At 51.2% G+C, this 24,480-nt stretch overlaps 1 protein-coding gene across 1 annotated transcript in view; it reads right to left on the reverse strand.

The window, feature by feature from the left end:
- The window catches only part of PRRX2 (paired related homeobox 2), a 49,197-nt gene that overhangs the window by 1,784 nt on the left and 22,933 nt on the right, over nt 1-24,480 (reverse strand). Inside the window, exons 2-3 of the mRNA XM_068553612.1 lie at nt 1,308-1,495; nt 502-680 (exon numbers count right to left, since the gene is read on the reverse strand). Of these exons, the coding sequence (XP_068409713.1) occupies nt 502-680; nt 1,308-1,495 (367 nt within the window). The remainder of the gene's footprint in view (nt 1-501; nt 681-1,307; nt 1,496-24,480) is intronic.

Raw genomic sequence — 24,480 nt, forward strand, 5'->3', positions numbered from 1 at the left:
AGCAGAGCTGCTCGCACAGACTAAGGGGTGGATGGCACTCCCTGGAGCTGTGGGGTGCAGAAACCCAACTCGCCAGCACCCTGCTCCCTCTCCCTTCCTGCCCTGCCACCCTTCCCCAGCTTTGACCGGGACCAAACTGCCCCAGACTTTGACTCTGGGTCCCAGCCAGGCCCCTGGGACAGGGAACCACTCCCTCGGCCCCCCGGCCTCTCTCCGGGATGGTTGACGAAGGGTGCTGGGCCGCTCGTGCCAGCTTAGAAATCTGCAGGTTTTCAGCTTCCTCAGGATGATGTGGGTTCTCCACTCCTTCCAAACAGGCCTCATTTTCTCGCCCCTCCACACACTCACACGCTTGCCCACACACCCCTTGGTGCACCCCAGATCCACGGGGCACCTGGGCACCTTTCCCAGCTCTCTTCAGATCCTCAAAGGAGTCTGGGCCCTAAAACACCCCACGGGGTCCCCTGGTTGCTTGCGACCCAAAAGGGTTCCCGCTCTCACCTGTAGGGGGACGAGGCCGTCCAGGATAGATAATCGGGGCTCAGGGCAGTGGGCCGGGGAGCCACGGGCTGCTCGATGGCGGCTTCCTGGCTGTAGGACTTGAGCAGTGAGGCTGAGCGGTTGGCCAGCATGGCCCGCTCATTTCGGCGGAACTTGGCCCGGCGGTTCTGAAACCAGACCTGGGGGCGGGAAGGAGGGGTGAGCGGGCTGCCGAGGGGACCCAAGTCCTTTCGGACCCAGTGTGTGCCTGCTCTGCCACCCACCCTGCACTGGCAGCTTCACCTTTCTGAGCCTCAATTTTCTCATCTGTAAAATGGGGGTGATAAATGGTGCCTGCCGCCGGGTAAGTATGTGTTGGAGAATGTGCAAGTGGATGAAAGAAAGAATGAATAGATGAGCACTTAGCTGCTGTGAGGTTGTAATGAGAGAGGTGCATGCTGGGCACTCAGCTCAGGGCTGGCACGGAACAAGCACTGAACACTTTAAAACGACTTTTATTTATCCAAACCCCATGTGCCAGGCACTGCTCTAAGCTACAAAGATATCAACTTCTTTCATTCCCGTAAGAACTCTATAAAACAGACCCACGTGATCCTCATTTTACAGGGAGGCACCTAAGGCACAGAGAGGCTGAGTAACTTGCTCAAGGTCACACAGCTGGTCAGTGGCAGGGCTTGGATTTGAACCTCAGCCCTCCTGGCCTCAGATGGTCCTGCTCTTAAACACCTCACCTTGGCAGCTCCTTATCCCTGGGTGAGTGGTGGCTGCACGCTCCCCCGGGGGGCCCACGGATGGGAAGCACTCACCTGGACACGCGCCTCGCTGAGGTTGACGCGCCGGGCGAGCTCCTCCCGCACGAAGGCGTCGGGGTAGTGCGTGCGCTCGAACACGCGCTCCAGCGCCTGCAGCTGGCTGCTGTTGAACGTGGTGCGGTTCCGCCGCTGCTTCTTCTTCCGCTTGGCGGCGCCACCGCGCCCGGGGCTGGGACACTCACCTGCGGAGGGGCCCGAGGGTCAGCGGGGCGGCGGACAGCGCGTGGTGGGTGCCCGCAGCGCCCCCAGCCCGGAGGTGCCGAGATGGTCACGACTCAGGCGCCAGCTCAGCAATGTGCTCTGAGCCTTTTACCTGTGTCTCCCTCTGCTGATGGATGGTGCAGCCCGAGAGCAGCAGCACCTCCCTTTAATTCACTCCTTCATTCATTCCTCCATCCATCCATCCATCCATCCATTCTGCAACACATTTACTGAGCACCTACTAGGTGGCAGGCACAGGGCTAGGGCCCTGGGGATATAATGGTGAACAAAAACAGCCAGGTCTCCATCCTGTGGAGCCCGGGGACAAGCACCCACCGCCATGAGGGACAACTGACCTGGTTGGGGGGGGGGGGGCGGGCCGCTGGAGACATCTACATGTCCTCGGCTCCTAGCTCAGGCTCTGGGGCATGGTAAACCCTCCATGGGTATTTGTTGTTGAATTATATTAATATATTAAAAAAGAGCAGTGAGAGTCACAGTTCCAAGGGTCCCCTGCAGGCACCCACAGATCATTGGATGCTCACAGGAATCCTATAGACAGGTGCTCTTCACACCCCATTTACAGAGGGAGAAGGGAGGGGGGATGTTCAGCTACTATTTCCACATTTCAATTTTACCCAAGGGCTGAACTGCTGACCCTTCCTCCTGCAGGGCCCAGCTCATTGTTCACTCCTCCAGGGAGCCCTCCCTGACCACCTGAGTCCATATGGAATCCCCTCTCCTCCACTGCACTCACGCAGCACTTAGAACCAACCCTGTCTGGTTCAGGGTCCGGTGTACCTTAATAAAAAATGTATATTTTATGGATAAATAGCAAGGTCTTACTATATAGCACAGGGAACTATATTCAATATCTTGTAATAAACCATAATGGAAAAGACTATGAAAACGAATATATATATTTAACTGAATCACTTTGCTGTGCACCAGAAATTAACACAACATTGTAAATCAACTATACTTCAAAAAAAAAAAAAAGAATATTTAATCAAACATTAAAAAAATCTGGATCCTTAAAATTTGTATGGAGACACAAAAGGCCCCGAATAGCCAAAGCAGTCTTGAGGGAAAAAAACAGAGCTGGAGGAATCAGACTCCCTGACTTCAGATTATACTACAAAGCTACAATAATCAAGACAATATGGTACTGGCACAAAAACAGAAATATAGATCAACAGATCAATGGAACAGTATAGAAAGCCCAGAGATAAACCCACTTACCTATGGTCAACTAATCTATGACAAAGGAGGCAAGGATATGGAGAAACGACAGTCTCTTCAATAAGTGGTGATGGGAAAACTGGACAGCTACGTGTAAAAGAATGAAATTAGAACACTCCCTAACACCTTACACAAAAATAAACTCAAAATGTATTAAAGACCTAAATGTAAGACCCGACACTATAAAACTCTTAGAGGAAAACATAGGAAGCACACTCTTTAACATAAATCACAGCAAGATCTTTTTTGATCCACCTCCTAGAGTAATGGAAATAAAAGCAAAAATAAACAAATGGGACCTAATGAAACTTAAAAGCTTTTGCAAAGCAAAGGAAACTACAAAGAAGAAGAAAAGACTTGTATGTTGTTTCTGAATGGGAGAAAATATTTGCAAATGAATCAAGGGACAAAGGATTAATCTCCAAAGTATATAAAGAGCTCATGCAGCTCAATATTAAAAAAACAAAAAACCCAATCAAAAAATGGGCAGAAGACCTAATAGGCATCTCTCCAAAGAAGACATACAGATGACCAAGAGGCACATGAAAAGCTGCTCAACATCACTAATTATTAGAGAAATGCAAATCAAGACTACAATGAGGTATCACCTCACACCAGTTAGAATGGGCATCATTAGAAAATCTACAAACAACAAAGGCTGGAGAGGGTGTGGAGAAAAGGGAACCCTCTTGCACTGTTGGTGGGAATGTAAATTGATACACTATGGAAAAAAGTATGGAGGTTCCTTAAAAAACTAAAAATAAAATTACCATATGACCCAGCAACCCCACTACTGGGCATTTACCCAGAGAAAACCATAATTCAGAAAGACACATGCACCCCAACGTTCATTGCAGCACTATTTACAACAGCCAGGTGACGGAAGCAACCTAAACGTCCATTGACAGACGAATGGATAAAGAAGATGTGGTACATATACACAATGGAATATTACTCAGCCATACAAAGAACTAAATTGGGTCATTTGTAGAGACGTGGATGGACCTAGAGACTGTTATACAGAGTGAAGTAAGTCAGAAAGAGAAAAACAAATATCGTATATTAACACATATATGTGGAACCTAGAAAAATGGTACAGATGAACCGGTTGGCAGGACAGAAATTGAGACACAGATGTAGAGAACAAACGTATGGACACCAAGGGGGGAAAGTGGGGCAGGGGGTGGTGGGATGAATTGGGAGATTGGGATTGACATATATACACTAATATGTATAAAATAGATAACTAATAAGAACCTGCTGTATAAAAAGAAAAAGAAAACAACAACAAAAGAAAAAAAAAAAAAAAAAACCTCAGTGAGGGGTCCACTTAAGATTTCTACACTATTGTATGCAAACTTTACCTCAAAATTCAAAAGTAAGAGAGAAACATAAATAAATATTAAATTTAATTTTTAAAAAATCTGGAGATTTCATGTAAGGAAAAAAAAAGTATATTTTAATAACCAAATAATGTCACTGCTTGTTGCAGTAACAGATTCAAGCAACACAGAAAGGCACAAAGTAAAACAAACTACTCCTTTCTCCCGACTCTGCTCCCCAAGATTTACAAAATTACAAACGTGCATTTAAAAAAACTTACAAGCATGAGATCACGCTGAACACACTGGTGCTGCAACTTGTCTCTCTCTTTTTTTAAAAAGTTATTTATTTATTTATTTAGGCTGCACCAGGTCTTAGTTGTGGCGTGCATGCAGGATCTAGTTCCCTGACCAGGGATTGAACCCAGGCCCCCTGCACTGGGAGCTTGCATTCTTACCCACTAGACCACCAGGGCAGTCCCAAAACTGAAGCTTGCCTCTTCCTATTTAATTGGCTCCAGAGATCACTCCACCCTGCCCAACAAACCCAGCCCTCTTTATTTGCATTAATTTCCATATTATATTTTCCCTCTTGTTCCCTCCCTCCACATATCAGAACAATTTTTAAATTAGTCTTTGCTCTATCCTTCCAGCATTGCTTTTTAAAAATATATATATTTTATTTATTTATTTATTTATTATTTATATTGGCTGTGCCAGGTCTTAGCTACTGCATGTGGGATCTTTGATTATGGCATGTGGACTTCTAGGTTGCAGCATGTGGACTCTTCGTTGTGGCATGCATGTGGTATCTAGTTCCCAGACCAGGGATCGAACCCAGGCCCCCAGCATTGGGAGCGCGGAGTCTTACCCACTGGACCACGAGGGAAGTCCCCAGCATTGCTTTTTGCCAATATTTTTTTCAAGTATAATATTTTCTCCCCCTCTTCTACTGAAAGATAGCAGACCATGTACTGTTGTGCATCTCCCTTTTTTCCCACTGAGCGATACATCCCAGGGATTCCTCCATCCAGTGCAGAGAAGTCCTGCATGTACCTTCTCACAGCTCTGTACCACTCGGTTGTGCGAATGTACCGTGGTTTAGTTAACTAAAACCGGAGCCCTATGGATGGGCACGTAGTGTGTTTCCAATCTTTTGCAATTAAAGAATGCCACAATTAATAACCTCGTGCAAACATGATTTTCTGTTTTTGCCAGCGAATATTTGGGACAGATTCCTAGAAGTGGGATTGCTTGGCCAGTGAGTAAAATGCTAGATGTGGCCAAATCCCCCATAACGCTTCCCAGCAGCGGTGGATAGGAAGGTCAGTTTTGCCCACAGCTGGGCCAACAGAATGCATTGTCAACCTTTTGGATTTGGGGCCACACCTTGTTTTATTGCTTCCCCAGTTACACATTCCCTTTATACACGCTATGTTCTTCACACGATGCTGAGAAGTTGTTCAGCTGAGCATCTAGAACATTCCAGGCCCAGACATGGATACCACTCAATCCTGGCTTTTGAATGAGCTCCCAGGTTAGCAGGGTTTACTGATTCTTGAGCAACCAGCTGATTTGATCGGAGGCTAAATTGTTCCATGAGCCTGGTAAGTAATTGCATCGGGGGTAGGGTCGGGGGTTGTCAGGCAGGAATCAGGCAGGATGCCTGGAAAAAGATGACCTTACTTGGTTTGGACCAGTGGTTCTCAACAGAGGGCAATTTAGCCTCCAGGGGACATCTGTCCGGAGACGTTTCTGATGGTCAGGACTGGGAGAGGGGGAGCTCCTGGGATCGAGGCAGAGGCTGGGGATGCTGCCGAGTAAGGCCCCGCATCCGGGAATTCTCTGGTTCACCGTGTCCATAGAGCTGAGAGAGAGAGGCCCTGGTTTGGAGGGAGGACCAGGAGTTGAGGTCCAGTACTTTTCCCCTTTGGGAAGCACTGCAAACGTGGGACACATCTGGGGGTGGGGTAGGCAATGGCAGGGAACACGGAGCGGCCCCGGGCGAGCTGGCCTCTTCTCCTGGACCCGCTTCAGTCTTCACTCCTCACCCCTTTCCTCCAAGAAAAGGTGAAGATGGATGAGAATGTCTGGTGCCAGTGAATGGCTCTCCACCCCCCGCTCCCCACCCCCTTGAGCTGGAAGAAACCTTAAACTGAAATAACAAGGGCTGAGCGCTGAAAACCTGTGGGATCAAGAGCCCGAGAGCGGACGGAAGCTTCTGGAACACCAGCCATCGCGAGCCGATTTCCGCCCCCCTTCAGGCAACGCTTCTTGGGCACAAACCCAACGCAGGAGGCATTTCTGCCAAAAAAGGAGAATTTTCCAGGAAATTTAGCAATTCAAAACTGAGGGTGTTGAAATGAAAATCATTTTGCAGCCTCAGCCCCCTCCAAGTGGGTGCCGGAAGAAACAACTCCCCTCTTTGGCCAAACTGCGTGGTGCCTTGGAGCTGAAACCCTCACACAAGGGCGCTTAACACCCCTCCCAACAACCCCAGGCTCTCACCACCCCTGATACCAGCTGGTCTCCACTGGTCTGGAGTCACGTCTCCCCGGGGGTTCCCATCAAGGCAGCTATGATGGGATGCGCTCAACAAAAGCTGGCTTGGGCAGGAGGGATGCCAAGCGCTCTGTCCGTTTCCATCCACTGAATCCTGGCATCTGCCCTATGAGGCATTACCCCATTTCACACACTGGGAAACTGAGGCTCTGAGAGGTTCACCCAAGATCACACAGCGGGGACTGGAATCCGTGTCTGTGGGAAGGTTCAGGCGGCCTGGGCTGTGAGCCTGTCTCCGAGGGGGTCGCCTCCCGCGGTTCCCAGGGAAGGTGATGCGGGGGTCTGTCACACTCTCCGCCCCAGCTCTGGGAGACACCGTGGATCATGTCATCTCACTGGTGCGGAAAGGCCCCCGAGTCTCCATCCTATAGCCCCCCGGGAGGAAGACCTCACCTCTGGGAGCCTCGAGGGACAGCGGCTTGCCCGAGGTCACACAAAGTTCCTGGAGGAGCTGAATTGAACTCAGTGCCAAGAGCATAGTAATCGCTTGATAAATGCTCGCTGCTCCTGGCTTTCTTCCTTGTGTGCAACCCTCTCCCCGCCTGAAGACAAAGATCTTTCTCCCTCAGCCCCGCCCACAGTAGAAAGATGGCTCCAGTCCCTGCTGTGGGCAGAGGCTGAGGAGAGGCAGCCGAGGTTCAGGAAGATTCACACAGCGTCTTGGAGGTGACCCAGGACTCGAACCCACAGCTTTGGACTCAGCCAGGGCTCTCGGGCTGGACTCTGCTTCCCAGCAGATGTGCTGGATATTCGTTACCATGAGTTCCTGAATCACCCCCTGAGAAGTAGATTGTGGTAGGCGTGTGTCCTCTGGGGGTTCCACGCTTGAGCTTAAAGCATTTGGAAAATAAATACTCTTGAAGCCTCAGGCCAGCGAGTACTGGGGCCAGCTCCGTGCAAGTCAGGGCTGTGCCCAAAGTTTCCTTTTGTTCCGTAATAAAAGTTCTGCTTTCCTCTGGGATTGAAAATAAAGCCTGAAACCACCTCCATTTACGTGGGCTGTTTAGGGGCTATTGTGAGGGGCGGGATCAGGGAAGAGAAAAACAGCCTCACATAGGGGAGGCCAGCCATGCTGTCTCTCCCTTATTACATTACAATGAAAAAGAAGTGACTGGTGCTCAGTTTTCTGCCATTAAATTATTTCACACATACAATTTATTTGGCTGACTTCAGGCCAAAGACATTTAAAAACTCTGCTCTCGGCCAAATGATCAAGTGTTCCTGGCTCCTTCCCCTGCACCCATGGTTTTTCTTATTCCCTGTAATTTAAGGGTCTAAATAGTCTGGAGGGAATTAACTGCAAATTCTTCCTAAGACAAATAAATCCAGCCTCTTCGTTTCTGCCTTTCTCAAGCTGTTGAGAGACACTCTCTGTTTGTTTTTGCTTCAAATAGTCAGTTTGTGCCTGACCCTGGGGCCACGGCAAGCTCCAACCCAAATAAATAACTTTTATTAATTAGCATTTATTCTGACCGAATAAGCAGCCTCCCCCCACCCCAAATGTGATCTCTGCCAACACGTTCACAAAAATAAACAACGCGTCCCCAGGACCTTGACGTGGATTTAACAAATTAACACTGGGCCTTGGTCAAAGGAGCTTCGAAGCTGCAGAAATATTTACAGCCAGAAAAGTCCGAGGAAGGAAGTGGAGGTGGGGGGCACAGAGAGGCTGCCCCCCCCAAACACCCAGGTCTCTTGGTAGAGACTTGGGTTCCTTTGAAAGACCCCTGGGAGAAGGGCTCAGACAGGAATTCTGGAAACGGTGTCCCTAGTTGCTGCGAGGCGGCATCCCTGGCTCAAATGCCACCAGGAGAGACTTGGGGGAGAATCTCACCTCCTCGGATAGGAAGTGAGAGGCAGTACGGGCGGTTAAGGAGCCGGGGGTCCTCCTGGTTTAGGACCTCAGGCTGGCCCTGGCGCACCAGCAGCGTGGCGGTGGATGAAGCCTTTATTCTGTCCCAGCCTCAGGAATTTCGCTGAGAAACGGAAGTAACAGGAATCACCTCATTGAACCCTCACAACCATCAGACCTGCGTGCTCTTAGCCTGATTTTACGGACGAGGAAACTGAGGCACGGGGTTAAGCAACCTGCCAAATCCATGTGGCCAGTCATGGCTGGAGCTGGGACTTAAACCTGCGGATTGGCACGGAGCCTAGGCTTTTAACCAGTTTGGCAAGGGCGGCCTGCCCTAAGAGTACTCCCAGGTCTTCATGCAGCGGGATTCTGGGGGTCTCTCCAGGGGCTTAGGGTGAATGGGTCAGCCAAGAAGAGGGGGGCTGAAGGCAAGAAGAGGGGGGCTGAAGGCAACAAGGGCATCTCTAGAGCTGGGGTCTGTGCTGGAGTCCCCGGCACACAGGGCAGGGGGGCTGTCAACAGCACGCAGGGTGGGGTATCTTCGAGGGGGTGGGGCATGTGAGACCTGTGAGGGCAGAGCCAGGGTCAGGCCTGGCACCAAGTGCGTCACCCACATTGGAAGGAAGAAAGGAAGGATGGACAGAAGGGAGGAGGAAGGAGAAGAAGCATGGAGCCTGCAGCCGTCTGGAGAAGGGCGCCTGGGCTTCCGGGGGCTTCCCCAGGAGGCCAGCTCCGCCCCAGCCAGAATCTCAAACAAGGAGCTAAGAGCTGCTTTCATGTTTGGACAGGCCGGCCTCAGTCCAGGACACTCAGGGACCAGGGCTGAGGCACAAAGGGGGGTGAGATCACACAGGCGGACTTCCCAGCATCACCTCCCTGGAGGCCCCCAGCAACCTCAAGATGGGAGGCAGGGATGTCTCTGCCTCACAGAGGAGAAGAGGGAGAGAGGCCCAGAGAGGGGCTAGGACCTACCCAGGGTCACACAGAGAGTGACAGTCCTCCCCCTGCCAACCCCAGGTCCTTTCTTTTCTCCCCTGGTAGCCACTTGGCAGGGAGAACCGAGGGAGGAGATAGCCCCAGCCTCCAGCCCAGCCCTGGACAAACTGACGGTGAACATGACAGAAGGATGGGGCCTTTGTCTTGAGGGTTTTCGGGCTCTGTCCACTGGACGGGGCCCCTCAGGCCCCCTGGGTGGGCAGTGGCAGGTCAGGGGGGCTGGGGTGGTCTCAGTGCTGCTGTCCCAGGTTCGCAGCCTCCCTGAGGTCAGGACTTACATTGGACATGCACATCCTTTCCCCTGCGGACCTCTGCCCGCTCCGTTCATGGGCTTGCGACTTCTCTCTGCCTCCCTGGCTCACCTTGAGGTCTCCCCAGAATGCCGCTTCCTCCAGGAAGCCATCACAGACCCCCCCCATCATAGCTCTGTCACGTTGCAGCGTATATGTAGGGTCATTTGTCTGGCAGGGACTGGAACTTACTGTTTTCTGTCTCTCTGGGACCTGTCACAGGGCCTGGCTCAGGGTAAGCTCTCCACAAATATTTGTTGAGTGTTGAGTGAGTGAATGAATGAAGAGATGAACAGACAAATGAGGAGGCCCTGGAAGAGCGTGGGAAGACTTCAGAGTCTGCCCTGGTCCCGGGCTGTCTCCAGGGTCCAGGTTTTTCCTTATGGAGCCATAGAGACCTGGCTAGGGCTGAGTCATGACAGCATGTGTCACAGGGCAGGAGGGAGGGGCTTGGGGCAGTGGGGGAGGGGAGTCAGCCACCGACACCCACTGTCCAGCTGCCCCTCCAAGGATGTTTCACCTCACTCATTTTGAACAAAAACCCAAGGTGCTGATACATTTTTATAGCTACCAGTCTAGAGAAGGAGAAAATATCTCAGGAAGGAAGGTGAGGAAGGAAGACACAGCGGGGCCCAGGGAGTCAGAGAGGTCCCCTGGGGCCCTATCCATGTCCCTATGATCTCACAGGCCTCAGACAGCATGTAAGAACACAAGGTCGTGGGCCACCTCATCCTGGGACTGCTGCGCCCCCCCACCCCCTCCCAGCCCTAGCCCAGCCCTAGCCCAGCCCTATGAGGAGGCCTCTGCAGGCTTGGGCTAACCCTGGAGTCTGGAGGAGGCCGGGGGAGGCCCCTGCATGTCCTCTCGAATCCTCAGCAGGGTCCTGGAGGCAGCTGCAATGCATCTGGGTCTCTCTGGGGTCTAGAACCTCTTCCGTACATGCACTAAGGACATGGCATGCTGCACACACTTCCATCGGGCCACTGGACCCGCCCCAAGAGACCTCAGTGGAGGGGCCATTGCGCCAAGGTGATTTGCCTTACCGGACAGCAAGAGCTCCTGCCACCTCAGGGCCTTTGCACATGCTGTTCCTGGCCTGGAGCACTGCACCCCTTTTGCCTGGCTAATGTTTCCCGGCCTTTAATCTCAGACTAGATGCCCTGTCCTGGGGGGTCTTTCCCAGCCCTCAGACCAGGACAGATCTCCTTGTTACAGGCTCCTGGGCCCTCCTCTCTCTCCAGTACATCTGTAATTAAGTCATTCTTCTGTTTTGGTTTTCTGCTTCATGCTTGTCTCTGCCATTCCATTCTAAGCTCTAGGAAGGTGGGGGCTGGGTTTGCCTTGTCACTGCTGTATCCCCAGGACTGGGCAAGTAGTTTGGTTTCAGAAATATTTCTGAATGAATGATTATATAGATGAAGGAAGCCCTCATTCCAAAAAGGGATGAAAGTCTCAACTTCCAAAGCCAGTTCCCTTTACCCTCAAAAGGGCCAGACAATGGTTTCTTAGATATGACAGAAAAAGCACAAGCAATTAAACGAAAAAAAAAGAGAAATCGGACTTCTTCAAATTTAAAACTTTTGTGAACACCATCAAGAAAGTAAAAAGACAACCCACAGAATGGGAAAACTATTTACAAATCATATATTTGATAAGAGACTTGTATTTAGAAAATATCAAGAACTCTTGTAACTCAACAATAAAAAGACAAATAGTCCAATTTAAAAATGAGCAAATGATCTGAATAGACATTTCTCCAAAGAAGATATACAAATGACCAATAAGCACATGAAAAGATGCTCAACATTATTAGCCACCAGGGAAATGCAAAGCAAAATCACAGTGAGATACCACTTCACACCTACTAGGATGGCTAGAATCAAAAGGCAAATAATAACAAGTGGTGGGAAGAATGCGGAGAAATCAGAACCCTCAGGCACTGCTGATAGGAATGAAAAGTGATGCAGCCACTTTGGAAAACAGCCTTGACAGTTCCTCAAAATGTTAAAAATAGAGTTAGCATATGACCCAGCAATTCCACTCCCAGTTGTATACTCAAGAGAAATGAAAACATATGTCCACACAAAAACTTCGATACGAATGAATGTTCATAGCAGCAATACTCATAATAGCCCAGAAGTCGAAACAACCCAAATGCCCATCAGCTGATGAGTGGGTACCCCAAATATCCATACAATGGAATATTATTCGACTATAAAAAGGAACGAAGTACTAATCCATGCCACACCATGGATGACCCCTGAAAACATTATGCTGAGTGAAAGAAGACGGTGCCATTGACAAAAGGGCACATAATGTACGATTCCACTCATATGAACTGTCCAGAATAGGCAAATCTATAGAGACAGAAAGTAGATCAGTGGTTGCCAGGGACCCGGGGAGCGTGATGGGGTGGGGTGAGGGGGTGAGGGCTAAAGGGTGCAGGGTTTATTTCTGGGGTGATGAAAATGTTCTAAAATCGATTGTGGTGATGGTTGTACAACTGAACAGACTAAAAATCACTGGATTGTATGCTTTAAGAGGGTGAATTGTATGTCATGTGAATTAAATCTCAATAAAGTCGTCACACAAGAAGAACACAGAAAAAAGGGAGGGGGTAGAGAGAAATACTGGGATTGGCTGAGAATAGCAAGGAAAGGAGATCCCCTGAACGCTTGGCGGGGATGTGACAGGGAGTGGGGGGGGGGGGGCGGGGCGGGGACAGAGTCTCTAAGGCCCAGATAGTGGCTCAGTACTGCCTGGGAAGCCCCAAAGCCACTCTGGGTCAGGGTCTTTGGGGAAATGCTCAGTAAGACAGCCGCCACAAGGCGGGGTTCTCCGGACAGAATGTCTCCACGTGGGGGCCGCCACAGGGGGGATGCGTGAGGCCAAAACACTTCTTCAGAGACCCAGGAGCCTTTGAAAAATGTGATCATTGGGCCCAAGTAGGGAAAAAGGGGTGAAGCTACCAGGCAGAGAACACGTGTGTCCTATTCTTAGGCACAGAGAAGGGTGGGAGGTCAAAAGCCAGATACCCCTGACCATCTCAAAGGCTCTGGGGTCCCTGGAACCTCCCCTGCTGCCCCCAAAACCTCTGGGTCCGGGTCCTGATCACCTCCCACCTCAGCATTCCAGGACCCAGAAGTTCACATCTGTGGTCAGCCCTGTCTTCTCTGTTCCCGACACCCCCAAACCGAGCTCCAGAAAGTGGGTGCACATGGCTGGAATGGGGTTACAGGGGGATTGGGAGCCCGGGAATCAATCAGGACGAGGAGCAGCCCTTTGCTTAAAATTTGGTCTAAGAAGGGGGCTAGCGTCTGTCCCGTCTGGTTTTAATCTAAGGTTGGTGGCCAAATGCCAGATTTATTGTAAAACCTACATTTTAATAAGGGGCTGGTATCTGGAGGAAAGCTCATTAACCATTTCCAGACCAGGGTGAAGTTGCCGCTCAGGGCTCAGTGTGGGGTTTCCTCTCCCAGCTCTGAGCTCCTGGGCCTCTCGAAGCCCACAGCCAGCACCTGCTGGGAGTCAGGGCGAGGGCTGGGGGTCGGGCCCAGAGAAGGTCCGATTTCGTGTGGCTTGGTTCTGAAACAAAGCTGCAAATGGCTCTGGGGATCTCAAGCCTGTTACGCTTGTCTTCTCAGGACTCAGACCTGAAGGATCCTTACACGATTATCTGTCAAAGCCCCTCATTTAAAAAAAAATTTTTTTAGTTATTATTTTTTTTTGGCCACGCTGCGTGGCATGTGGGGATCTTACTTCCTCAACCAAGGATCGAGCCATGCCCCCTGCAGTGGAAGCGCAGAGTCTTAACCACTGGACCACCAGGGAAGTCCCCAAAGCCCCTCCTTTTTGCCGATGGGGAAACTGAGGCATGAGGAGGGGCAGTGACTTAGCCAAGGGCTCCCAGCGAGGCAGTGGGACCCCAAGTTCTTTCCACTGACGTCCAACCCCCTGAGAACACACGTTTTCCTCCTTCCTGCTCTCTCTCTGTTTCTGGGTTCCCTGGGGAGGGGCGTGCAGGAGCGCATCCCTGACCCAGCGATTGGGCACGGTTGGCAGGGGGCGGGGCAAACCAACAGCCCAGCAAGAGAGCCTCTCCCAAGCATCTGAGCTTGAGGAAAACGTTACCCTGTGTGTCCTTAGTCAAGAGACTTCCCTTCTTGGGCCCTCGGTTTCACCATCTGTGCACTGGGGCAAGAAGAGTATCTATGCCTCCCTCTCAAGCTGACACAGAGAGGATGGAACAGTCCAGGGCTTTCCCAAGAACATGCTAAACGCAGTGGGCTACACAGATGCCCACTACCCTCACTATTACTTTTCTTTCTTTTTTTTTTTGTGGCCGCGCTGCACGGCATGAGGGATCTTAGTTCCCCGACCAGGGATCAAGCCCGTGCCCCGTGCAGTGGAAGTGTGGAGTCTTAACCACTGGACCGCCAGGGAAGTCCCCTCACTATTACTTTTCCAAAATGAAACCTAGGCCGTGGCTCATTGGTTCTTCCTCCATTTCAGTCATGAACCCCTTGAGGAATCTGAGGAATTCTATGGACCCTTCCCCAGAAAAAAACAGGTGCACACAGAAGTTTGCATGTAACTTTTTTTTGCGGGGGGGGGGGTGGTTCATAGACTTTCTGAATCGTGTGCACAGACCGCCACGCTAAAAAGTCAGCTTGATGGAGAGTCAGCTTTTGTGCCCCAGGAGAACCTGTCCCTTTGCCCCTGTTTCACCTTGGGGTCCCTTGCACAGCTCCCCACAGATAGCGGCTGAGATAAAGGCAGTGCCCATCGGCCCCTCTTCCGAGGCTGGCGGGACCTCCCCTGACCCCAGCTCTGGGTCGATGCTGTACTCCCAGAGAGGCTGACCTTTAAAGCATCACTGCAGGTTTTTATGACCCATGTGTGAGTTCCAGGCACGCTGGAAAATGTGAGTTTGAGGTTCAGCTCAGAGAAGCTCCAGGCTGTCTTCAGTGTTTCTGCTGCCCTGCTCACCACAGTGTGGGCATGTGGTGAGGACAGGACTCCCACTTCCCACCCTTTTTTTTTTTTGGCTTCCATTTACTGAACTTTTATTGTGTGCCTGGCACTGGGTTACAAAGCCCTGCCTTCTCCAATGCAGAAGGCGCTGTTAGTAAGCCTTGTTCTCAGTCGGGGCCAGTGAGGTTCAGAGAGGTGAAGTAGCTGACCCAGGTCACACAGCCAGGCGGTGATGAAGCGGGAGCTTATGTCCAGTCTGTCTGTCCCCTAAGTAGCTGGCATCTGGCAGTGGAAGCTGCCCTCATTAACCATTTCCAGACCAGGATGAAGTTGCTGCTAAGGACCCAGTGTGGGTTTTCTTTCTTCCACTTAAGAGCTCCGGACCTCTCAAAGCCCGCAACCAGCACCTGCTGGGAGTCAGGACGAGGGCTGGTGGCTGGATGCAGAGACCACTCCAATTTCCTGTGGCTTAGCTGGCCCCTCTGTTCTATTTGAGCAAATCTGAGTGCTCTGCCCACATCCCCCCACCCCAAGCTCATGGGCCCTGGTGCCCTCAAGGCTGACTATCCCCTGCTGTGTGTCAGCGGGGTGGGCGCCTGTCTGTGTTCCCGGCCTCCACCAGCCTCACCAGCAGGGTGCACTCAGAGCTTGGGCACAGAGCCATCTGTGACATCTCTATCTGGTCCCAGTCACACCGTCAGATGACAGTCAACGGTGTCATCTGATGACCCTGACTCTAGAAAACTCTAGAAAACTTTCTAGAGTCAGATGACCCTGACTCTAGAAAACTCTCTATTGCAGTGAGTCATAATCCCTTTCCCTGTGGGTCCCTCAGTTTATGCTTCAAGCGAGGGACAGCACAGGGGAACTCTTCCCCAGGACCACCTTGTTACCATTTGAAGGCAGCTTTTCCAATGCCTCTCCTGTGATTCTGGGAGCCTGCCCTGCCCCCTCACCACTCCAGTGGCCCCCAGGGGAGGGGCTGATACCAGATCTTCCAGATTTCTCAGAGGGTGACCACTGACCATTTGCTTCAACACTCCCTGGGAAGCTCATTAAAAAGGGACACTGCGGGACTTCCCTGGCGGTCCAGTGGTTAGGACTCCGTACTTCCACTGCAGGGGGCGCGGGTTCGATCCCTGGTCAGGGACTAAGAGCCCACGTCCCACGCAGCGCGGCCACAAAAAAAAAAAAAAAAAAAAAGGGACGTTCGCATCCCATCTCCAGGGATTCCGATCCAGCAGGCCCAGGGCCAGCTGAGAGTCTGAAGCTCAGTCTCCCTCACCTGCAAGGTTAGGAACCACGGGCTTCAGTGCAGCAGACGGAGAATGTCATGACTCGACATGAAAAGCGCCGATCCACCCGCTAGCTCTACACTGGTCCATGCAGCTATCTAAAGTCAAATTTACATTGATTAAAATGAAATAAAAACATAAATCCTGTTCCTCGGTCACACCAGGCACACTTCAAGGACTCAATAGCCACATGTGGCCAGTGGCTGCCAGACTGAAAAGCACAGATAGGGAGTATTTTCCTCATTACAGATCAGATAGAGCTGCTATCTTGTATCAGATAGAGCTGCTCTAGATATTCTAATTTTTCTTCTTCTTTTTCCTTTTAAAGGATGGGGAAGAACAACAACAAAGCCCAGCACTGAAGGACTTTTTTTTTTTAATTTAATTAATTAATCTTTTTATGAAGCAGGTTCTTATTAGTTACCTATTTTATACATATTGGTGTATATATGTCAATCCCAATCTCCCAATTTATCTCACCCCCCCACCCCCACACTTTCCCCCCTTGGTTGTCCATACGTTTGTTCTCTACATCTGCGTCTCTATTTCTGCCTTGCAAACCGGTTCATCTGTACCATTTTTATAGATTCCACATATATGCGTTAATATACGATATTTGTTTTTCTCTTTCTGACTTACTGAAGGACATTTGAAAGGAGAAAAATCATCCCTAAATCCCACCATGCCAGCATATCGATTAAATTTTTGGCAGACTTTTGGACCCATGTCCACAGGTATCCAGCTCACACATGAGTCCACTTACAGTGTGCATGAATATCATTTCCTTTTTTGGATGGGGCATTAAGAGGCCAGCATTAAGACCAGACACACCCAGGGACAGCATGTACGGTTGAGCAGGTTGTGCACTGCACAATTCCATGGCAGCATCCCTATAGACTACAGTGTGACTGGTGCCCCCTATAGCTATGCAGTGGATGACCTGCTCAACCGTACCTCTCTTTCCTGGAAATAGCTGCATTCAAGTCCTGGCTTCACCACGCACCAGCTACATGAGCTCTCTGGACAAGTGGCTTCACCTTTCCGAGACTGGGTTTCCTCACTGTAAATCGGGTTGGCAGTACCTAAAGTGCTTAGACAATGTCTGGCACCTAGTAAGTGCTCAAGTAACATTAGCTATTATGTGGGTGACCGGTATTACCTCACCATTTCACAGAGCAGATTCAACGTGACAGTTCAGGTAAAGTGTTTCTTGCTGTGGGTGGCATGGGCCAGGGCTGAGCGTGTGGTGGATGTTCACTTAACCTCCACCCAAACCCCAGCTGCTTCAGTGGACGTTCTTACAGCCACACCCTCCCCTGTGCCAGGACTTTCTGGGTTCTTGCTCGCCACCAAGTCAGTCAGAACAGGCTCCCCAACAAAAGCATAAAAGGTGATTCACCCAGCACAGTGTTACAAACCAGACTCCGGAGTTAGCTTTCCTGGGTTCATATCCTAGCTTCACTGCTGTGTGATCCTGAGAAAGTTACTCCTTTTCCGTGCTTCTGTTTTCCCATCTAGAAAATGGAGCTAATGACATCTCCCTTAGAGGGTTTTTGTGGGGATTAAATGAGTTACCATATGTAAGGTTCTTAAAACAGTGCCTGGGACATGGTAAGCGCTGAACTACCTTAGCCGTTACTACATTTACTTGGAGTCAGATGGGTCTAGGTTTGAGTCCCAGACTTGCCATATATTGGCTGTGCCGCCTACTGGCAAGTTCCTTAACCTCTCTAAACCTCATGTTTGTATCTGTTGAGCGGAGACTCTATTGAGAGGATCAAGGATGCACTGAAGCCTTGCTCCTAAACAACAGCTTGTAGGACACTTTTTCCCCAGAGCTGTCCCGAATGTGCCCAAGGAATCCGTCCTTCACGGATGCTTCTGGAGAAGCTGGGCTGGATCAGGCAGGAAGCCCTGCCACAGTCACAGACTGAACTCGCCTCTTTATTATCAGTGCCTGGCACATAGTAGGTGCTCAATAAATACTGAACAAATACGTATATGATTGACTGAACGGAACTTGGGTCCCAATGGGGAGGTAATTTCAGTTCTCTGTCCATCCAAACATGTGAAGACTTCCGTGCACTATAGACTGGGTGAACTGTTACAAGCCTTCCCACTTCCCTGACCCTCTTATCTGCAGAAATATATTTACTTAATTGGTTTTTTTTTTTTTTTTAATTTAGGGGTCAGAACAGGAGCCAGAGAAATCCCCTCCGGAAGGGAAAGGCTTCAGCCTGGCGCTCAAGGCCAGAGGAATGGGGGCATCATTCTACCCCTGGGGGTGGGGAGGGGAGAGGTAGGAGGGGGAGGGGGAGGGGGGGGGCCTGGGCTGGAGCCACAACCACTGAGCCTGCTTGGCAGGAAAGGGATGGCTGGACTGCACTGGAGAGGCGGCGCCTGGCTACCCTGATCCCCTCTCCAACTGGGGCCACCACCCTCCCTCTTCCTTGAGCCTCCAAACGCAGAGGGAATTTCATCCCAAGCCCAGTTTTGTCTCCAGAGCCCCGCAGCCTGGGTTGGAATACCACCTCCTCCACTTGCCAGCCCTGTGACCTCGAGCCTGTCACTGCTCCTCTCTGGGCCTCAGTTTCCTCTTCAAGAGGGCACGTGATGGTCCCCACAGGATGCCAGGGATGTCAGAGGGAGCATCCACCGCAGCACTGACAAACGGCCAGAGCTCTGGCCCAGGGCTGAGCCCTCTCCATCCTGAGCCCCTGGGGACGGTGCAGCCATCTAGGGGAGACTAGTCTTTCAGTGTCTGATGTTTACGGGGCTGACCTCCCCTCCCCCCACTCAGCATCTCAGCTCCTCATTTCCAGAACAAGGAAGGCTGGCAGGGCTGGGAAAACCCAGTCTTTCCACAAATCTTCGAAGGTCTTCTATGAGACACTCTTCTAGAAAACACGCGGTAGAGCTACAAACCGAGGGAACCGCCCCCAACGCAAAGGCCCTGCGTGAGGCCCCCTCCGCTGCAGCCAGAAACGGCTGGCCCAGCCTGACAGCACCGCCCTGCCCTCTGCCTTCTCTCTGCTCTCAATTCCGCCTCCATCTAGTGGTACCAAAGCGTCCCCTTTCCATGCCCCCACCCCCCTTCTTCCTAACCTCTCCTGTTGGGAGCGGTTGCTGCCAGAGCCTGGGAGCCCAGGCACTGAGACCGGGGAGCTCTGGGGGCCCAGCTCCCGTTGCTCCCTTTACAGGACCCCGGAGGAGGCCCAGAGGGGAAAGCAGGGCACCCCAAGGCTGCCGCGGCGTGAGGTGGGGCAAGCTGCTGACCCGCAACCAGGGCTGGGGACCATCCTGTGGCTGACGCAGATCTGGGGCCAAGCTGGGACAGGCCTCAATGAAATCCTTGTATTTCACCCGCCGTGGGTGAAAAACCCCCTTCCGAACCCAGGCGTTAAAAAGCCGCCAACCCCTACGTTTCCTTTGCCCTATTTCCTGCTCCCCTCCCCCCATTTTGGCATTTCTCGGTATGGCCCAAGCTCCTCTTCTTAGGGGAAGCTCTGACTCAGAACTTTAAAAAATCTTACACACAAACTTAAGAAAACAAACTTGGGGGGCGAGGCGGGAAGAGTCCCCGGCCCTTGTAGGGGGCGTGGAGGGGCTGGGCTTTCCGAGAGGGATCCATCCCTCGGGAGACAAGGCCGGCGGGCTCGGTGGCCCCACCCGCGGGAGCCCATCGTGCCGGGGCCACTTTCCCCTACTGGCGGGGCACCGTCGGCGCTGGCTAGTTGGTGGGGGGGTGGTGGGCGCTTTTCCGCACCCGCGGGTCTGGGGTCGGCCACGGAACCCCGGGGGTGCCCGGCCAGGCGCGCCAGCCGCCGCCCGCCCCGCCTGGCCATGTGCGCTCCAGCCCGTGCGTGCGAGCGCGCCGCGCCGGTGGCGGCCAGAGCGGCGCCGCGGCACATCTGGTTCCAGGCGAGCCTCTGGCGCCTGCCTCGCCGCAGACCCGCGGCCCAGACACACAGACGTTAATAGATCGGCGCGCCCAGCCCCGCGCGGCCCGCGCCCGCCGCCGCCAAGCCGCTCAGCGCGAGTGAGAGGCGGCCGCCCGCGCGGGAGGGTGGGCGCGGTCGGAGGGGTGGGCGCGCGGCGGGTGGAGGCGGGGGCGCAGTGCCCACCCTCCGTTCCCCCTTCCAGCTGCCTCCTTCCCCAGCCCACCCCTCCCCCAGGCTCCGCTAGGTCCCGGGCTGGAGCTAGCACTGGACTTTCCCATCCTAGGAAACCAAGTTCTAGGAAATCCAACGCCAGTTAGCAACAGAGACAGTTCCTGTTTACCCGGCGCGTACCAGGGGCTCAGGGTTGGGCTGGGCACTGCCCGGTGCGTCTCCGCATAATAACCCTATGCGACAGGTACCCTATGCGATGGCTGCTACCATCTCCGGTTCCCATTTCACACTCGGGGAAACTGAGGCTGCAGAGGTCACTCGCCCAAGATCGCAGAGCGAGAAGGCAACAGCAGAGCTGGCATTCAGCTGCACTGTTGGACCCCAGCCCCCAGGCAGATCCACACACCTGGGGCCCAAGGCCTCCCAAAGCTGACAGCAACACACGCCTTCATCTGGGGCGCCCCTCCCCTTCCTTTCTCGGAGAACCTCTCCTCATCTGCACCCCTGGTCCCTTAGCTGAGGTCCTCCGACCCAAGCACTTGGGGGCAGTGAGGCTTCCAAGGGACTCCCAGGAATCTGGGTGGATGCTTTCCCTTCAAAAGGTTCCGAGATGGCTGCTTATTCCCAATCGCACCCCACATCAAGCCCTGAACTTGGAGGGTAAACTCCAGGCCCACTCTTGATCCCGAGAGAACTGCTCTGTGGTAGAAGCTCCTTTTTATTATTCAAGGCTAAATGACGTGTTCTACTTCTAAAGGGGGCTATGGTCGTTAGGAACAGTCCGTGTACCAGAATAAAGGGTTATTGGTCTGAGTGAGCTAAAGTGGGTCGGTGAGCCCAGGTGGGTTTTGTCTTTCTTGTTACTTTCTTTCTTTCTTTGTTTATTTTAACCATGGCCTTCAGCCCCTAAGGGCTAAGCATGTGTACTTGCAAATTGCAAGTACTGTGTTGGGTCCAGGTTAAGTGTTAGCCTACCCCTCCTCGGAGGGGACTTTATAAGGACAGGGGCCCACATCGAAGTGCCACACTCAGCCTTAAACCGGAAGAAGAGGCTTCTCCTGAGATGCTTACATTACAGCAGAGTCCTGTTCAGAACTTTCCCATTCATACCCTCTGAATTCACTTGGGGGCTCATTAACTCGGGCTGTCAGAAATTCTGGGTTTTAGAACAAAACCACACTTTTAAAATTCCCAGGCTGAAGGTAATAAGCTCTGTAATGGCCTCTATGGACACGCCCAGGCACTGGAAACCAACGGAGAAAGGCGTATTTTTACTTACCAGCCAAGTCGCACGGTAAAGGTTGCCGACTGGGAGGTGGGGGTCTGGGGAAGAGCAGCATGGTGCAGGAAGGGGAGGCTCAAGCAAACTGGGGGCTCCTGACCCAGCTCCCAGCTCTCAGCCCCCGATCATGGTGAGACCGGCCCCTTCCCCGCCGGGCTCGGGAGGGGCTGAAGGTCAGGCCACTGGCCAGGACTAACTGACACTGGCTCTGATGTGTGAAAACTAAACCAAAGAAGCACACTGCTCAAGTGGAGCCTGGAGCAAGTGACTGAATTTGGAGGGAAGCCGATTCTACAAGGCAGCTGTCACTTCTGCATCCCTTCTCCCTACAAAGGCAGTTTCTTCTGTTCTTAGAGAGGGCTTGTGGCAATTTCTGGTCACAGAACTCAGTCTCCTTGTCTTTCCTTCCCCCTCGCTCCCCCTGAGTCAGAAACTTCTGCAGGGAGTGCTGATTGCAGGCACTGTGTCCACACTCCAGGGCTGGCAGTGGGGGAGGGAATCCTGGAACTTCCAGAGCAGCCCTGAACTCCATGAGGCCCATGAGACACTGAAACTTCCAGGCCAAAGGCTTGGCCCAGCCCCTCGGGGCCTTTGCTTGACCATCACAGCCATGTGCAGACACCACAAGGGTTATCAAGATCTGAAAGGGGCCCCCGCAGCTGCCCTCCACGGAGCCCCCTAAGGGCCAGGCACTTTACAGGCGTGACTTTGTGGAATCCTCACACCTGCAACCTTAGGAAGCAGGTATCATCAACCCATCAGACAGAGGAAGACACAGGATCTGAGAGGTCTAGTAACTTCTCTAAGGTTGCACAGCCTACTGGCGGAAGAACCGGGACTCACCCACACCCTGATGCACCAGATTGCAGCACCTGAGCTCCCAACTACTGAAACATACTACCTCCTGTTGGGAAGTTCTCTGCCAGGCATGGGTAAGTCTGTGCTCACCTCCTCCCAGGCAGCATCCAGTACAGGGTCAGAGTTGCAAGGGACTTTAGAGAGTGCTTAGACCACGGCTGGCTCACAGCGTCATTTCCGGCCCCCCCTCCACCCCCCATCACTCAGAATAATAGCCTGGTAATAGCTGCTTGGAACACTGTGTTAAGGAGGATTCTGAGGAGCACCGGTTGATTAGTATTGTCTGCCAGGGGCTCAGGAAGGGGATTCTGACAAGGAGGCAACTATTTGCCAATCCTGCCCCTGGTTCCGATGTGCTCATTCTACAGATCTGGAAGATGGAGCCCAGAGAGGAGGCATGATTTGTTCAAGGGCACAGAGAGAGTTCTGGATAGAGCCAGGTAGGGGACGTGGGCTTCACTCACTGATCAGGGCTCTTTCCACCTTAAGGGACATAGCAAACAGCGTCACATGTGCCACCATCTCACCACCCCTTGCCCCGAGCATGTTCATTTTGGGAAGTTCCACATAGGTCACGAGAGTACATTTGAAGAGAGCTAAGTTAGTTCTGCCTCTTTAAGGAAATTAATGAGTAGCAATCTGGTGTTGCCAAGAGGCAAACCCTTGTCCAGGGACTTGGTGGTGCAGGAAGAATTATCCAGCCTCCTTCAACATTTAAAAACACTGCTGTATGTTATATATGAAAGTTGAGAGAGTAAATTCTAAGAGTTCTCATCACAAGAAAAAATTATTTTTCCATTTCTTTAATTTTGCATCTATATGAAATGATGATGTTCATTAAACTTATTGTGATAATCATTTCATGATGTATGTAAGTCAAATCATTATGCTGTACACCTTAAACTTATGCAGTGCTGTATGTCAATTATATCTCAATAAAACTAGAAGGAAAAAATAGGGACAATATTCTACCTCCTGCACAGAAATACCACATTGCTAGGTTTTGCCACAAGGGAACATTTTTTTAAAGACTATCTACCGTGACAAAGCTCTTTTACAAAATTAAATTATAAACAACCCGATTAAAAAATTGGCTAGAGATCTTAACAGACACCTCACCAAAGAAGATATACAGATGGCAAATAAGCATATGAAAAGATACTCCACATGATAGGTCATTAGGGAAAATGCAAATGGAAACAACAGTGAGATACCATTACACACCTACTGGAATAGCCAAAATCTAGAAGACTGACAATATCTAGTGCTGGCGAGGACGTGGAGCAACAGGAACTCTTATTCGTTGCTGGTGGGAATGCAAAATGATACGTACACTGTAAAAAAACAGTTCGGCGGTTTCTTACAAAATGAAACCAACTCTTCCCATACAATCCAGCAAGCGTACTTCTTGGTATTTGCCTAAAGGAGTTGAAAACTTACATTCACACAAAAAGCTACACATAGACGTTTACAGCAGCTTTATTCATAATTGCCAAAACTTGGAAGCAACGACTCACCTTCAATAGGTGAATGGATAAGTAAACAGTGGTACGTCCAGACGATGGAATCCTATTCAACAATAAAAAGAAATGAACTATAAAGCCATGAGACGATATGAAGGAAGTTTAAATGCATATTACTAAGTGAAAGAAGCCAGTCGCCGAAGGCTCCGTACTGTATAATTCTGGAAACGACACGATATTCTGGAAAAGGCAAAACCATGCAGACAGTGAAAAGATAAGTGGTTGCCAGGAGTTGGGGGCACGGGGGGTGGGGAGGGATGAATAGGTAGACCACAGAAGATTATTAGGGCAGTGAAACTTTTCTGCGTGATACTGTAATGGTGGATATCTGTCATTATATATTTGTCCAAACCCTACGGATTTTGGGTGATAATGACGTGTCAGTTTAGGTTCATGGATTGTAACAAACATACCACTCTGGTGGGGGAATGTTGATAGTGGAGAGGGTGTGTATGTATGATGGGGGCAAGGGGTATCTGGAAACTCTCTGTACTTCCTGCTCAATATTGTATGAACTTGAAATTGCCCTTAAAAATAAAATCTACTTAAAAGGGAAAAAGAGAAAATTAAAACTTAAAATATAGCCTATGGTGTTCTAGTAAATGTTTTAACAACTGAACCTCTGGGAAAGGGGACCCTTAATTTATAGGGTTTG

Source organism: Eschrichtius robustus, chromosome 10 (assembly GCF_028021215.1).
Source record: "Eschrichtius robustus isolate mEscRob2 chromosome 10, mEscRob2.pri, whole genome shotgun sequence".
Classification (NCBI taxonomy): Eukaryota; Metazoa; Chordata; class Mammalia; order Artiodactyla; family Eschrichtiidae; genus Eschrichtius; species Eschrichtius robustus.